Below are 17,920 nucleotides of genomic sequence, written 5' to 3'. Positions count from 1 at the left end.
AAATATGCGAAAGCCACAAAAATACAAAATATCTGTATTGTGTGATATCTACATCTTTCAGGCATAATACACAATTATTTAATGATTCCCCTTAAACACCCAAAAGCAACAGCAGCAACGGCGATGCAGATACAATTTGACACCTGATACGTTAACACAAGATCTTAGTTAACATTGGCATGCTAACATACCTAAAACTTTGAAATGTAGGACATCATTCATTGGTATTTAGTAATACTGTAATGGTAAAGGACCAATGACTAATACTTTTCAATGCATTTAGACACAATCTATTCTTTTGCAGTGCAGGCCTTGAGAGAAGTTGACCACATCATGGCACCAACAAGCGTCAAGCTCAAAAGTAAAAAATCTTGTTCACAAATTGATATATTGTGGTGTGTAAATAAAAACAAAAAAGGGTAAATCCTCAGTTAAATCAGATGAATGTATGCATCTTTAACTCATGACATGCACTCTGAAATCTTTCTGAACCACTTCACAAAAAGGAATATTTTGACCATTAAGCTGTTACTTCAATATCAATATCTAGTCCACCCCAAAAAAATTGTAAAACAAAGGAGGGCATTTTTAACAACAACAAACAAAAATATATATTTATACTTTGATGGCACTTTGATTGGAAGTCTGCACATTTTATTCCGTCTCAGTTACTCAAGAAGAAAGGAAACCCTCCATAACATTTCTATCCAAAAGAAAAAGTGTTTAAGTATACATGCTTACAATTGTTCATCTAGCTCATAGCAGAGTGTCCTGTCCCCTGAGAATGGCATTATACCAGAATTGTGCTCGCAGTTTATGGAGTAGGGATGCACAGTCATTCGACTAACCATGCTGTACATGGTCCCTGAGAGCCACTGGGTATTCAGGCATTCAATCCAGCTTTGTACTGTACTTCCACTAACACTGAAACACTCTGCTATTTATGGTCCTTAATCCAAGCCTTTTTCTTCCATGATATATCGATAAATTATCTAACAGCACACACACACAGCACAGGCATCGAGTGGTTTCACCTTTTGAGATGATCTGAAACAGCACGTCAGAGGGCTGGGCATATTTCGACAGTTGAGAGAACAATAGTGTGACTAGTACTGTATACTATATAATCCAGCCTTCAACAACAGCATGAATGAATGCAAGTTTAGGTTCACACTGTTTGGGGATTAACATCAATTAACCAAATATTTGGGAGCCTACATTGATGTGTATAAAGGGGGTGATTCTTGATACTCTACAATCTATGCTGCTTTTCTGAACCCCAGTGTGTCTCAACCCCCCCCCCCCCCCCCCCCCCCCCCCTCCCCTCCCACTCCTGTACTCCTCAAGACTGTGGGCCACTGGGAGTCAGGCCAATGTATGTGCCATTCTTTGATTGGTTATCCAGTGGTTCTCCATCCTTATGGCTGACGGGAGAATATGCTGTGTCCTCCTTGGTGGTGGTGGTGGTCTATAAAACATTTAAGGGGTTGGAGTGGCATGTTAGATGGTCACATTTCTAAAGTATTCAGAGCAGACTTGTTGTGCTTATTATTCGAGGACAGGTGGTGTCAATTAAATTAAATGCCTCTAGAATTAGACAAGATGACATGTTTAAGAGAACGGAGGAAATTGATTTTAAATATTTCAGACTTACAGCACAATACAGCACCTCAGTAAAAGCCATGCGTTTCACGTAATTCTGCATAGGGACATGCGGTGAAGAAGCGAGCACATGCTGTTAGTGTGAGCTTGAGAGGATTAGCTGACTGACACAGTACCATCAACTCATTTGTTTGCGTCAACATTACAAAAGTAAATAATTTCTCACAAAGCACAGCCAATTGTAACATTGGCCATGTGTTATTGTAGCTGCTGCTAGTATTCAATGACTGTTAGCAATAAGCAGACAAGCATGTGAAATTGTGGGTAGTTCTACAATACAATGACAAACACAAAGAGAGTCCCTTGAGAAATAGTCTGGTGAATAACTTAAAAGGTCACTGGGAACATTGCATGCCAGTATTTGTAGCTATAGTAGGCACATGGAAGTTGGCCTGATCATAGGATTGGGGAAACTGTTTGTTGCACAATATTAAGACAAATGTTCTTCAAATTTAGTCTTTTTCGATGACTCATTTTTCTAATATGTTCTTTTTGTTGAGAAAGTGCATGTACAGTGTGTGCACTATACTTGGCCCAGTACCTTCTGCTTGCGGGCACGGATCATGAGAAGGATGAAAACCAGCAGCATGATGGCCCCCATACCCACGATGATCAGGGGGAAGTTGGACACCAGCATGACGATGAGCAACAACTTGTGGAGCTTCGCTGCAGATGCATCATCAATTACAACCGTCTGAAAGAGGAAAGTTGTGTTCTTAAACTGGGTCATCAATGACCGTAAAAGGATGTACACATTTGGGTCAGTGGCCATTGAGGTTGCAATAGTTACACAATCAATATCTTTTTTTTTTACCTCGTTAATGAACATGATAGGGAAGACGGTTTCGTTCAGAAATTTGGTTTGCCTGTGAATGACAGTATGGCAGCATGAATAGAAATGTACTACAGCACACGGTCACCATACAGGAATATGGGTAAGTGCTGCAGCACTGTACGGTACTGTAGGCATTAGCAGTATCACTTACGGGAAGCCAGAGACTCGGCCGATAAGGATATTTATTTGTGCCCTCTTGTTGGCCCGAATAGGAACGCCAGTGGTCTAAAACAAGAAAATACAATTGAAACATGGAATATGGTACGCAACAAAGCCACAGCAGCTCATGTGTACACAAGCACACTAGGGGGCGCAATAGGGCATTTATTTAAAGCAGGTGCAATTGTGCCCTTGTGTGTGTTTTGTAGTGGTGGTCATAATCCAGATGGGATGGCCCGGCTGGATCGATAACCCCGAGTCAGTATAATCTGGATTCTGTACCGGGTTCAGGTCCAGGAAGGTTTGGTGATGCTCTCTTTTCGGAGACAGTCCGATAATGGCGTCAGCATACTTGGGATCACCCAAGTAAAAATGGGGGAAAGAGGCCACCACAGGAGCACCTGTAGGAGAGAGAGAGTTAGAGTGTGGTCAAAAGCTGAATAGACCATACATACAGGAATACAAGGAAAGTGAAACATGCAAGGTCACAAAGCCAATATTCAAGCACTTCCTGAACAAAGACCTTCCGGGCTGTTTCAGTGTTGCAACTATTATCCACGGCGGTGTCCAGTTGCACTTTTTTGGTGTGAATTTTGGCCATGATGAGCCTAGTTGGCCTGCCAAACTCATGGTTGCACGTAACTTGACGATGCATAATTGGCCATACTGCTGTTGCCATTTCCATTTCTTCACATCGCCAGCTATCCCATAATGCTATGCAAAGGCAATCACGTGACATTGTGCTGGTGGATACTGCCCTACCAAGTGCAAGGTTGACACAATGTAGAGCTGTAAAAACACCCCTCCATTGCCACTCACATTACAACATACTTAAGTAATTTAGGGGCCTGAACCTGAAATGATTCTTTAACCATATGAATGGTAATTCCATGCTACTCTAACCCTGATCCATGTTCAGGCTGACCCTGAATCACACTCTCCTTTGTCCTAGTTGGCCAGCGGTGTCCTTGAGGGGGAGAGGAGATGTAATCTCACCTCTTCCCCAGACTGACGATCTCTCTTTCCCACCGCACAAATATGTACAGTACACAGAGTGCTACCGTCAAGTCTGTTGAACCAATTCAGGACTTGGCCAACATTCTCTTGTCTTGTTAAGAGTTCCGTACATTGTCAACAAAGGATGTTCCATCTATAACCGATTTGCATTGATCTACGAGAATAGCAGGAAAAATCGACCTCTAAAAATAACTGTTAAGATCATATGGTTTTTAATGGATGCTGCAGAGGGAGGGGGGTGGTGGAAGAAGTGGGACAGAGGTAATGCTTTTCCAACTCCTGTGTTTGCACTGTGAGTAACGGAATTAACCCTAACAGTCACCTGACAGGGAGGGAGAGAGACTGTGTGTGTGCGCGAACAGACATTCAGTTTTTAAGGTCACAACACGCGCACGCGTAGATCCACACGTCACCACCAACTACTTTCCCAACCTCATCACAGCATTTCCTTAAGACAGCCCAGGGGGTGTTGATTTGTTGCTGACAGCAGGAAATCGGTTCATCGTCATTCACCATGTTTACCGTTATAGGGCTTGAAGAAGCATGTTTTGAATTTGAACCGGAACCGTTGACGACCTAGTAATCCATAACAGAGTGCGAGTTAAACACTTGGGAGAGAATGAGAGAGGGCTGGGGAGATTTAAGCCAACCAGCGCATGTCAGGTGACAGGGCTTACAGCCATTTCAGCCAGTTGGCCAGCCATGGTCAGGTGACGTATTGGGGAAGTGTATAGCTGTATCACACGGGTGGTTGAGGGGGTAAGTAGAGGGCGGGGAAGGATTTAGGTGATAGGCTCAAATCATTTTAAGGGCTGAAGTAAATCAGGGAAAAAGGGTGTAAAACACTAACTCTTATTGAGAGAGCTGAGAGAAGGGTTACCTTTCCGACACACGCTGACTTTCAGGACCCCGGTTCCCAGACACTCTTTGGGAGTGACACAAAAGCCTTCGTTGGCCGGGTTGTCCTCCTTGCTGGCCAGGACGTCACGCGGGGGCGTGAAGCGGTACGCTGGGACGCCCTTGACCTCCACGTCCTTCTCAAACTCCATGAAGATCGACCTAGAGAATCAAAATCAACCCCTCAAAAGTTCTGCATTTACTCTCAAACCAATCCCCTCCCATCCCCCAAAAGAGCCATTTGAGAAAAAAAGTGTGGGTTTTCAAAGGATTCGTTCAAATGCCGTTACATGTAGAGCGCTCCCTGGGAGATCCTTTTGACAGGAGAACAATCATGTGAGTGTACAGCATCTGTACGTAAAGGGATCCCCTATGGTGGATCGAGTGAACTAACAAGAGAACAATCATGTGAGTGTACAGCATCTGTACGTAAAGGGATCCCCTATGGTGGATCGTGTGAACTAACAAGAGACACACAGTCCCATCCAAACGCTGGAAGGATCTCAGTCCTACTGTATCAGACCACCTATATCCTACATCCATAACGACCTCCGTCTCCACCACCACAAGAAAAGACAGATGGCGCCTTGTTGGTCTTGGCTCCCAACTCTCGTTCTGCCACAGCCTAAGCTACCCTGGCAGCCAGCTATTTCATCACTTTTGGCAGCTGGATGCTCACCACGAGATGGCTTGTGAAGCATTCGTGTTACACTTGTGAACCAGGGCACCTGCCTCCACTCCTCAACACGGGGGTCATGCCCTCAGCTGGTGTCCCAGCTATGCGTCAGGGCCTACAAGGTCACCTGTAGGCATTGTGGTTCCTCCAGAATAGTTCAACCTGTGTAAACATTATTTTTTCGCTTCAGCTGACGGGTAGTTCAGCTTGTACTGCATATCACCTTGACTTGGTTATAATTATAATTTGCAGATATATCATTTGTTCCGGACTACTTCTTGTTTTTCCTTTTCATATCCCTGAACCATGAAAGACAACTAAATATCAGCACTTCAGAAGACTGAAAAGAGAAAAAAAACAAGTGTACAAAGTTTAAAGTGAATCACTACAACACTTTCTATTGAAATTGCATCCGAAATATAACAAGTAAAAGGAAGCAGGGAGGGTTCCATTCGACTATTTTAACCCAGATGATCCAGGGTAGGAGGAAGTAGGGGAAAGTTTGTCGAGACAAAAACGTTTAAGGGAAGCTTGACAGGAGTCCAAGCCCATGTCCAGAGGATGCCACTCTGACAGATTCTTTCCACTCCCAACAAGGGGAGGGTGTGTAGAGGGGGGGGGGGTGTAGGTTTGTCTCAGTTTTTTAGGTCAAGGTTCCCCCCGACAAAATAGAATCATTTATGATTGGACAACAAGAACACAACGCCTCGAGTTAAAGTCACATCATTGTTTTCTTGTGTCTAAGAACATTGTGGCATCTTGTTTTCATGGTTTCCCAAAGGATACCATGGATATCCTTGTGGGGGCCCACCTAGACCACGTCTGACCAGAAAAAAACCGGGTTTCAACCTAAAACAGTACTGTATGTATTATTGTAGTCATGTTGAGATTTCTGGTTGATTGCAAAACCTGTCTGAGCAGACCTATTTCATCTAAGTCAAAAAAAAAAAAAAAAAAAACTATAGACTACTTATGTGCCAAATATTTGAGAAAGACATTTCTCGTTCCAAGAATTCATAAGTGATGCTGTCCAGATGCTGGCCTTTTCCGTTTTACCTAGTCCCACCCCAAAAATGCCTTACAAACCATTGCCCCTTTACAATGTTTTAAGCATAACCCAATAGTGTATTGATGGATATGATGCCTTTATAAGACACATGTCAACTTGTTAATGTACTGTTCACCTTACTCTCCACGACACATTTGATGGACATATGACAGATGCCGTCAATGGGCCTCATTCTCAAACGCAGTTTCAACTTAAGCAAAGTCTTCCCGAGGGGAGCACAGCTCAGAAAACTTCCGAAGCCCGTAAGAAACTATTCAGAAGAAACTTAAGAAAACGTTTGAGAATGAGGCCCAATGTCTCCATATTCTCCTTTGCATTCAGGACAACTAAACGTTGTTCTTACGGTCATAATATTTACAGTCTTCTTGTGTCAGCCCCCCCTCCCCTGTGAGTAGCTGTGTGTTGGGGCCACAGAGAGGGTGACCTGTGATCCTGTTTGCAAGTGATCAGGATGTTGTGATAAAGATCTCACAATTCCAGAGGTGTGGACATGACTCCCATGGCAGCCATGAAAGCCTTTCCTTCCCCGCTCCCTGCTGAGTCCAGACCTCCCATCTCCAAAATAGAACCAGAGTAATACCGCATACACTTCCTTACCAGGTGATAGGTCACACATATGGGAACCTAGGATATTTCTAAGAGAAGCGACATTAAAACACACGACTCGAGCAAGTGCTCATACGAGGAAGCGGTGTGGTGGAGTGATGCATGATGGGATGCCGGGTACCTGCACAGGTCGGATGTGAACACGTAGAGGCGCTCCTCCTTGGACAGGAGGGGATGGAAGGCGCTGCCGTCGGACCCGTTGATGGAGTTGCTCTGCTCGGACGTCCAGAACGACAGCTTGCTGCAGTGCGATTCACACACAAAAAAGTACTGGGACGAGCGTTCCCAGGGTATCTCAATTCAACCCTCTTAGATTTACATTTAGTCATTTAGCAGACGCTCTTATCCAGAGTGACTTACAGTAAGTACAGGGACAAGTAGGGTGAAGTACCTTGCCCAAGGACACAACGTCATTTTCCAGGGCCAGAATTGAACCAGCAACCTTCTGATTACTATCCTGATCCCCTAACCGCTCAGCCACCTAACTCCCAGGTGGCTGAGAATTTAGCCTTCATGCAAGACATTAAATAAAGTCAGCCAAGGGCCAATAAAACAGTTGGTATGGGGGGAGTAATTGAGAGACTTCCAAATAGGAATGGGTAGTAACAAGATTTACCCAGCCAACGCTCCCAGTACTTGGTATGGGGCCCAGACAGAGAGACAGGCTTTTGGGAGCCTCAGAGCTGTTGATCAATATTTCCTCTGAATGGGTAGAGGTCACAGCATGCGTCTCTGCATGCAGTGAGTGTGTGTGAGGCTGTGTTCTGATGATGAATGCGGTATGGTTTGATATGCATGCGTTATAATAGAGAGAATCAGGCGCAGGATGGCAGAGGGCGTGTGATGTTACCTTTCTCCCCTCCAGGAGTGGACCCTGCCATAGTCCAGATGATTGTGCTCTCCAGTGTGGTACACAAATTCTCCGTCGTTGGTGCCATTTTTCTGAAGAAAGAAATATCCAGCAAAACACACTTAATAAGGAGCTGTAGATAAGTCCTTTTTTTGGGGTATTTAAATAATTTTGGGGAAGCAATGCCTGAATGAGCTTCTATGACCTTGTTCTACCCACCAAAAAAAAACACAATTACCAAAAGATTTAAATGAAAAGATTTGAAGTTGCATCTACTAGTACCATCTACTAGTACCAGTTTGAAAAAGGTGTTCACATTCAAGTTTAGATGATACATTTGCTACGGTTCAATCTGAATGTTTAACAAATAAAATACTCATCCTATGAGAGTATTTCGTCATCCGTACAAAAAGGTTCAAGTTTACACAAATATGTGAACGGGACCTTGAGTGCCGCCTACCTTGTACATGAGGCCAAAGTACTCCTCCACTTCGGGTTTGCTCTTCTTGACATTCACCAGCAGGGGGTCCAAGTAGCCCCACAGAAGCTCGTTGACCGTGCGGTTGGTGATGATGCCACTGTTGACGCCTTTCATCATGACGGAGGCGGCGATGCTCTTAAAGAAGCTGTCCCTCACCTTCTCCATCACCGCCTGGAGGAGAGGGGATGGGGGTCTGGTCAGAGAGGGGATGGGAGTCTTGCCCATCCTACCCCCTGATATTGGGGGTAGGATGGACACACACACCATTCACAACTGGGTGACTTCGGGGGTAACTCACAACATTTGGGATATTGATGGTGGTGATTATATCTTTTGCTGGGTCACCGACTGACTCTTTTGGCAAAAACACAAAAGTCTTGGGGTTGAAGGCAGATACCATGGTTCCATTCTCTACGAAGGTCACGTTGGCCTTTGGCCTGTACTCCCTGTGAACATGGGTGGCACAAGGTAATACATTTTTGATCAAAGCGAAAGAGAATCAATTTGAGTTTTTTTTTCTTATCTTGAAAAGTAGTGGTTGGTAGCTTTGGCTACACAGGGAGACAATTCCCTGACAGGACTGTAGTTTTCTATAGGAATCTTAAATAAGTCTTGGTTATACCATCACGTAACTAAAATTCACAAAGCATTTTTTAAATATATGAATTTAATATTTATTTCATTTAAATATAGTTTGGGTCATGAGGGACCTTTCATCCTGACAAACTGGCAGCTGTCAGACTATTTGTTTTTGCCATGGACTTTAATATTTATTTAAGAGCATTCAAGAGCATTTTTCTTACACAACAGATAGAACCCTTTTCGGGTCTACTTGGTTCCATATAGAAACACTTTCAAGTCAGGAAGAACCAAAATGTGTTCTGTCCGGAAAAGGGGGTCTGTTCTGTACCTCCAACATTTTCTTTGAGGGTTCTATCGCTGTACATCCTTTCAGATAACACTTGTTCAGTCTACAGGTGAATCAATATCTACTTCTACCAGTCTGCACAATGCCACTGTAGACTAGGTCTAGTGCACACGACTAGCATTAAGACACAGAAAAGGACAGCTGATTTGTACAGATTTTTTTTCTTGAAAATGTGCAATTGTAACCACGGAGTGATTTCAACGACATTTCACTCAATACACGCATTTATTAAAATAATGTCAAAACCTTTGTTGAATGGGAATTATATTAATATAGAAAAGGAGGCTTTCGCGTCTTGTGGGACATGCCCTGGTTGTCAATAGTACCTGTAAGTGTAGGGTCCAATTTGCTGCACCACAGGTTTGGCTCCAGCTAGGAACTCATCCGCATTGGTGAGGTTGAAGAAGAAGTACTGCATAAACACAGGCGGAGGAGGGCTCTTCCATGTCTCGAATGTTCGGCTTCCCTCCGTCAATGTGATCTCCTGAAGAAAACAAGAAAGCAGCCCCGTTACTGTCTAGTCTAGGGGGCGTCTGTTTTTGTGGTTTATTTTATTGGTTGTCCCATCTTTGAGTGATGATAACCACATCATTATCACAGATAAGTTGCTCGAGCTGTGGTTAACCAGCAATTGTCATGCCTTTGAATCTCATTTTTTTTATTGACCATACAGATGACAGTTAATCTGGTTACGTTTGTCTTTTTAACCATTTTAGGAGAACCCCAAGCTCTCTGAATTTTGGATTTACACAGATTACAAATACCATAGCTCCACAAAAACACACCGGGAGAAAAAACATCTTTGGAACGTGTGGGGAAGGGGGAAGGAGGAGGTGGGCTGAGCATACATGAATGGTACTGGAGAGACCCTTTGTCAGTAGAGGGTAACCAATGGAAACCAGTCTTGGAGCAGACATGTCATGTGATCGGCAAGGATTTCAGCAGTCCATCAGGCACTGCCGTGACCCCCCAACACTGAGTGCATTCCTGAAGATTGAGCACTGAGTGGCCAGGCAACGCGACCACACGGTAACCCCCTACACCAAAATTAATAATCCCAGTGCCACAAAATTACAACAGACACAAGGTGAAGTTTGTTAGCCAAAAGGGCGGCATCCAAGGTCTTGAGGGGGAATCATTAATTTGGGCCGGGAGTTGTTAAGGTGTACCAAGGAGGGTATGGGAGTGTACAATTGATGCCCCTTTTACTCTTTTGCAAGTAAGGACCGCGTGAATGTCATCTTGGCTGGAGGGAGAATGTGGTCCTGTAAAGTTCTCAAAGCAATGCCTTTGAGTCTAACGTTAAGTTTCTATTACGCAAGACTTTTGAGTCATTTGCACTTGAATGCAAAGTTTTTGGCTTAAGCGCTGCATTTGCTCACATGTTGATGTCCCGAGCTGAGGTCAAATGAGCCTCGTCAAGGTCATGATAGGATTGGGCTAAGTGGATCCGCACATCTTTGGGTCCTGAGATGGACAACTTTGCACACAAAAAAACATAAAACTTGCAGACTTAGACAGGGCTCGCAAGTCTGGCGTGAGATTACCAAACCCGTCAATGTTTGTGTACCAAAATCAGGGGGGAGGAGCTGTTCCGTTTCTGATTGGCTGGTAGGTTGCATTTATTGTAATCTTGTATAATTCAAGACAGCTCAACTCGGCAGGAAACGCATGTCCTTATGCCTGCGCCTCGTCCATTTATTGTATAGGCCTATAGCAATAACAGCGATAACAAGTTATCCCTTCAGGGTTTCCCGCAAAAGGGTTTTGTCCTCCAATGCAGAGAAGGGAGAAAACAGGACAACGGCGGATATCCCAATTTTTCTTTTCTGACAACGTAGTTAAGGCGGCAGGCGTGTCGCATGTGTTGCTTAGGCGGCCGCCTTAACTGAAAAGTGCAGCGGGAAACCCTGCCCTCACTTCTCAGCATGAGAAATACAAGGTGTTGCTGTGTTAATGAAAAGTACATTTGTGACACCACATCTTATCTGAGACGGTCACCAACATTCCTGTAAAGTGTTCTCATGCAGGACCATGATATTAAAAGCTCTGCAGAAACATTTTTTTGTTTTTCATTAACTGTTGCTCAAGTGACCAACATTCAGCCAAACTATGGGGCAGCCAAACCCCTCCACCCAGTTACTCAATAAGCTGGTGTGAAAGAGGCTTAGCACACAAAAACACCAAACTGCTGGGGTGTCTCGGGAGGCATGAGCTCCCACCAGGAGCTATGACGGACCTGCATGACCCACACTGAACCACACCGAGGAAAGCAAGAGTCAGAGATCATGAACACATGCCTTAAATGTTGTGCTATTTGTACACTTTCAGTCGTGTGGGATGACGCATTTATCTTTGTGATGCAATTTCTTGTAATTATATTGGTAAATGTATTTTGAATAATCTTACTTTAGAAATGGCTTTTGATGGAGCTTTTTCAGTTGTACAGGGTATTTGGTGCACCACTTAATCAGAGGAGCACTATTTAATAAGTGGCCGTATTTAGCAAATACCTAAAAGAGGCTGAACAAACATTTCACCACCTGACTTTTGTAAGAATGGGCATGCAACCCTGCCCTACATGATTACACAAAGTTTCAGTAAGATGTAGAAGTTATATACAAGTTGCTGAGCACTACATACAGAGAAACTAACCATAAATGACTTAACGCTACCCTAAAAGACAGCTGAGACTAAACATTTACTGTGCGTGTTAAAGAATATCACTTATCAACATATGTTTCGTTTTGTCTGGGTTAAGAGGAGGGATGGATGAGGGAGAAGGGAAGAGCTTCTCAGGATATGCCTCGGGTTCTGGAAGGGAAGACTAGGGTGAGGATATGACTCACCCTGGTCTTCAACATACAACCGACACTGGCCGAAGTGTCGGTCCTGACATGAAGCAACCAGACAAACTAAAGCCTGTGAGTAAACTTGAACTGTAGAGCTAACCAAGGTCACTAAAGTCATTGAACTTCCTCCCCTTAGGACTGGTAGTCACTGGGTCAGTAGGAACACAATGCAATCGTGTCTTCTTTTAAGATACTAGTGCAGCAGCAGTTGGCGGGACCCATGGCGGCTAACGCTATTGTAGTGCCCATTGGTTGCTTGTGAGATCAGCGCTTCCATCGCTTGCACCTGAACGCATATCCGAACCGCTCGTTTTAAAAAGGACTTGAGACACTTCCAAGTTCTTGGGTCCTGAACACCAGCCACGTTTTCAACTTCATACAGTGTCTGGTTCTCGAGATAGTCGAGCCACAATCACATGCTCACAGAAAGACAGGGATTCCTACCTTTATGCTTAAGAAGATGATCCTAGCTACAGCTTTGGGGCCAAAGGGTTACCAGATCAAATCAAGCTAGAGGTTAGGGGGCAGAATCATGCCAGAGGTTATGTGGGGTTTGTATGACTAAATAACTTCACTCCCTTTTCTGACACTTTTTTTTTTTTTTTTTTCTGACACTTGCTGCGTATGGTGTGATCAACCAGAAGTGCCAACATATTGGGAAGTTCAAGTTATCTAGTACACTAGGACTATAATCCACGACAGAGATTAAACACAAACACCGTCTGTATGTGCATTGGCTCTTTAAACCTTCTCAGCTCCCCCACACGCCACAACTGCCAAACGGATCATGTGATCCGCTCTCGCAGCTGTTTACAAAAGGGATCCAGCGAGCTCTCACCCAGTCCTCCAGAAAACGCTTTTCACCACAAACTCAAAACATGTCTTTGCAGACCTCAGTCAAAAAGTATCTTCACCCTATTCCAATACTTTTGCAGTTATTTCCAGGCCAATTTCATATCGATATTGGATATGAATAGCCTGCCAACCTCGATGTAGATGGGTCTAAAGTGCAACTCCATAAACCAAGAGACTATTAGTTTTACAGCAGTCTTAATTACACAGGGTGGGAAGTGTGTTGGCAACAAACCAGGAGTAGTAACGTTGTAACAATTGCAGTTAACTGATCTTACAGAGGCTTCTGTATACAGAAGGGGGTGTAAGACAACATAGCAACCAAACATAGCTTGGTGGTTACTATGCCATGTGCTTAATCACTTTGACTACATGTGACGGCTGTTTCTGAAGGACGGGTTAAGCCAAACAGCTCAGCAACCACAGGCTGGGCAATTCCTGAATCTTCATTTCGCATCGAGAACCAATGTACGGCGTAATGCCTTAAGGGAAAATGGAGGAGCATGTAATGCATTACATTTTATAGTGTAGCCGACATCCTGTACTCCCCCTCTCCACACGTCTTGTGCTCTTTGAACATGAATCTCTCGACCACACCCCAAACCCCACCTGAGCGGAGGGCAAGAGAGTTCAAGCCTCAGCGGGATCTTTCTCCCCGTCCTGAAGGACCACGGGAAGACACATCAATCACTGGATGCGTGAACTTCCACTGTTGAACTCGGCATCTTGATCCTATCAGTAGTGGCAGCTTATTCAATCCGGCTGCACTGTGTTGTGTGTTATTGCCTTTGCCATGTTATTGCCTTTGCCCGGTCGTTGCCTAGCCTTGGGCGGAGGCCCTGCTTTGGGATGGGCGAGAACCCCATAGTCATGTCGCTTTTATGAACCGTTATTCTTAGCTGTGTGGGACTCTGCCTCTTTCATCCAACTGTGAGGCAGCATGCATAATGACGTGGTAAAACAAAAACAAACCACTGAGTTATTTGTTGAATAAACAAACATTTTTGTTGAGAAAAACATAGTACATTGCATACAGTCTATGTTGGAAGTCAAAGACAAACTTGTTCAGGTACTTAAATGTACTAGCCTATAGTATGCAATATGTCAAATGTTGCAATACTATCCAATGGATGGACCATCTAGCTACAACATGTTAAAGATGACTCGATGATGCTGGTAGATAATCTGTGACATTATCCTGGGATGCCAGACTCCCAGTCAGAAGTATAGCTCTTCCAAAAAAAAAAAGCTACAAGAAGCAAAGACTAGTTCAGTAACACTAGTGTAAAGGAGTTTCTCCAGAAACCAATGGCGCTATGCACACGTTGTAAATTTCCTCTTTTCTTCATTTCCTGTTCTATCTAGCTCCATTTATATTTTTATTTGCTGGTTTACTCTTTACCCGCATAGATGTACACGTGTACATCTATGTACAAAGCGTGCATGCTTTTTCCACAGTAGTTGGCCAACACAGTGCCTACCTACGGCAGAGTAGGATCCCTTCCTTTCAAAAACACCTTTGTATAAAACACAATTAGCGTTACATCCTTGTCATTAACATGGCGCTTTCAATAACAAACGCCTTCGAAGTGTTGAACAGACTAGTCTGGTCTGCGATGTGAAAATGTCTCAGACATTACAGTGACCATCATTTTCTTTGCACTTATCAGCCTCACTGTTCAACTCGTTCTCCTTATGCCACGTGCAGATCAAGACTTGGGAATGCTTAGAAAAACACACTCCGTGTAGTCAAATATTCATAATTTCATGCACTTGTAGGTTAATGAAAGGGCTTATTAGTGTGGTATTTAAAATTAAGAGTTACATTCAAGGATATTTGCTACTTTCTCCAAAAAGATAGAATGCTAATGGGTTACATGCTTAACTTACCCTTTTTAAACGGTTGTGGATCAGCGTTGGAAATACTTGGGCCACAACCAAACCAATCCCAATAATTAGCAGGTGCGCACAGACAATCCCCGCTGCATATATTGCACAAGATTTCCGTGTCATGATGGTGAGTTCGACAAAACGGTGCGTTGAAGTAGCGAAGGATGGGTGAAACTGCTTGGAGCTCTGGCTTCCTCAAATGTCTTCAGTGTCCAAACATTTAAAAGTTAAACTTCATAAACGAGTTGGACTGTTAAAAAGAAAACACTTGTGCTTTTGTTGACAATTTTTTGTAGTGTTCTAAGACAATTTTTTACAAATTGTAAAAACGTTGAATTGCTAAACTGCAAAAAGAAACTCGTTCAGTTCCACGGCTTCAGGTTAATGATGAACACCCGTAAACACGTCAGAAACGCAAAGTCTGTCGGTAGTGAGAAGTTATGAATGTGCGATGCATGCAACCCGGTATTTGTAGCTGGCTGGAGGTCACACGAATGCCCTTTCTGTGCTAAGCGAATGTTGATTGGTCACAATTCAACGACTCTGTGGTAGCACGTGCGTCTGCTTGGTTACATTTGAACGCTTTGTTAGTATCATTTATCCTACATAGTCTATAAAGTTAGCCTTTCTTAGACTTAAAGAACATCTAGAATTCAGTCGGGAGCAGGTCTGAATTTTCTTCACACTACACAATTTGAATAGGATTTAATTAGATTTACGATATAGTGTATCACACTGTGTATGGGTACGATTCAACACGACTGATTTATACCCACAGATGTCTTCTGAGTAAAAGCTAGGGACAGGTGCTGACTGATGTTTGCGGAGTCTATGGACCTATACTGTATGCAAGACAGACCCGAATAGTAGTGAATATGTGTAAACACAATCCAAACAGGTGCGAGTGACCATGGTCGTGAGCGCATAAAACATGCTCGCCAGCAGATCATATTATTTCTCACGCGCAAATATATACTTTCAAATCGCCAGATAAAAGTAGCAGCCTACTCGCGCACAAATTGAACAACTGAGAATTGTACAGGCTGCGAGCGAGCGCCTGCCACGCTCGCATGGGTATGCACGGGCAATAAAATAGTGCTCGTTCGCAGTGGTTTTTGCTCACTGAGTTGCTTGCTCAAGTCTACATGACTTTTTACATGACTACATGGCGAAAATCAAGAGAGCACTTATATCTTGCCAGTGAAAAGTTAATATCTGCGCCTGTATGGAGTCAAACAAGGGATACTATGTTGCATCTGTAAAACAGTTTTGCATCTGTAGAAATATTTTTTGTATCTGTAAAAAGTTTTGTATCTGTAGAAATATTTTGTGAATGTGTGAAAAGTTTTATACATGGGGCAAATTATTTTTGACCAACACTTTTTTTTTTACAGATGCAAAGCTTTTTTACAGATGTAAAACCTTATCAGATACAGCTAAATGTGTTCCAAAAGCACATTCAGTTGAATGAGTGAGATAAAGTTAAGACGCCATCTAGTGGAACTGAGAATCCATTACCGTTTTAAAATATAATGTAATTAATCAACTCCAATTACCCTATATTCACAACCAGTTTTACTCATACTTTTATTGAATGACAGCTTTGTACAGCTATTCTCAGGCTCTCTAGGCCACTGAATTGGCTGGAACCCCATCTCTTCTGGGCCAAAACAGTCGGACACAAGATATGTTTAAACTTCCTCCATCCTGTGGTTACACCATCTCTCTCTTTTCTGTATTCGAATCCTTCCCCCCTACTGACTGTAGTTTCAATCCATCCAGCCATTGTATCACCAGTTATGAAGAAATTCAAGACAAAACATCAACGTGTTATTTAAAGTGTCGTGAAATGATACAGAATTGCAAATTGTTGTGGATAGTTTAGCGAAAACTGTGGTTCATTGTTGTTGCAGTTTTACAATATTGTGATGTGCATTCAATATCAGCCTGGAAACTGTTTCTCTGTATAGTACAAGGACATGCAAAGCTTGCAGATTGTGTGTGCTATTGCTATTTAGACTCAGACAAGGTTACACAGATGTGCTTGGTGAATAAAGAAAGTGTTTTGGGTAGCGGGTTGATAATATAAACAGCTTTAGAATGGGAATATCCGCTAAAATACTCAGCTTCTTGTAGACACACATGCCTTCAGACAAGAAGTTTGGCTAATCTCAAGTATTTGTATGTTGTGTTGGAAACTCCACCTCATAGCCCAAAGGATACACCCATTCCTGGCTCGATAAAGTCTTCCTCTCCAAATCGGTTCTCAGGCAAGGTCACAAAAAAGCCTTACATGCATGGTACCATGTAGAGATCTTTGACAATTTTACAAATGTACACCGAATATTAGCAATAGACAGCCAACTAATTTTGGGATGTTGATGCTTTAGGAACACCTGTCTTATCCTCCCAGTTTTCATGGAGTGACTTACCCATGTGTCCAAGACTCCACCTCAAAGGACACAACGTCATTTGGCACGGCTCGGAATCGCACCGGCAACCTTCTGATTACTATCCCAATTCCCTAACCGCTCAGTCAACTTGTCTGTTTACTATTTGAGCTCTGTTCTTTCCTACAGTTAACCTTGGCGCACACTTGGCTTGACATTATCTTGGCTCGGGGTCCCTAATTGAGCCCATTGTTACTCCGCATGTGTGACTCGACTTAGTTGTTTGGATCTGATTTTCACTGACCTCCGTCCTACTGGATGTCTACACCCAAACTTTGAATAAAAGTATGATCATCAAGATAAGTTGTATTTCCCATTTCAAAAACAACAACACCAATATCAATTTGCCTGGTTTCAGACAGGCTTCTATAAGTAATTTAGTAATATGTGGACAAGTGCAGTTCAGCTGACTAACAAATTGGAAGGCATGCATTACAATAAGTTTTGAAATACAAAATGTACGTATCGCATTATACTACTAAGGTAGTTCATACATATACACCTTTTCGCTTGCACAAAGTCTTTATGAAGAAAGGAACGGTTACAATGACCTTGATCAATGTCAATCATTCCTTTCACCCCTTGATGGTATAACAGTCCTATTTACATTTAGCAGACACTCATATCCAGAGCAACTCACAGTAAGTACAGGGACATTCTCCCCGAGGCAAGAAGGGTGAAGTGCCTTTCCCAAGG

The 17,920-nt window shown here is 43.1% G+C and overlaps 1 protein-coding gene across 1 annotated transcript; it reads right to left on the bottom strand.

Moving 5' to 3' along the window:
- Positions 1–1,304: 1,304 nt before the first annotated feature.
- Positions 1,305–15,226, bottom strand: LOC124463165 (lysosome membrane protein 2-like). Its single transcript, XM_047014934.1, has 12 exons — positions 14,775–15,226; positions 9,507–9,664; positions 8,551–8,698; positions 8,232–8,423; positions 7,772–7,863; positions 7,043–7,162; positions 4,554–4,732; positions 2,939–3,057; positions 2,649–2,722; positions 2,477–2,528; positions 2,204–2,356; positions 1,305–1,468 (listed from the first exon to the last, which is right to left on the bottom strand). The coding sequence occupies exons 1-12, from the start codon at positions 14,895–14,897 to the stop codon at positions 1,343–1,345; spliced, it is 1,536 nt and encodes a 511-aa protein (XP_046870890.1). The 5' UTR covers positions 14,898–15,226; the 3' UTR covers positions 1,305–1,342.
- Between the last annotated feature and the right edge of the window lie 2,694 nt (positions 15,227–17,920).

This window comes from Hypomesus transpacificus, unplaced genomic scaffold, assembly GCF_021917145.1.
Source record: "Hypomesus transpacificus isolate Combined female unplaced genomic scaffold, fHypTra1 scaffold_27, whole genome shotgun sequence".
Taxonomy (NCBI): Eukaryota; Metazoa; Chordata; class Actinopteri; order Osmeriformes; family Osmeridae; genus Hypomesus; species Hypomesus transpacificus.
This window is presented reverse-complemented; position numbering and strand designations above follow the sequence as displayed.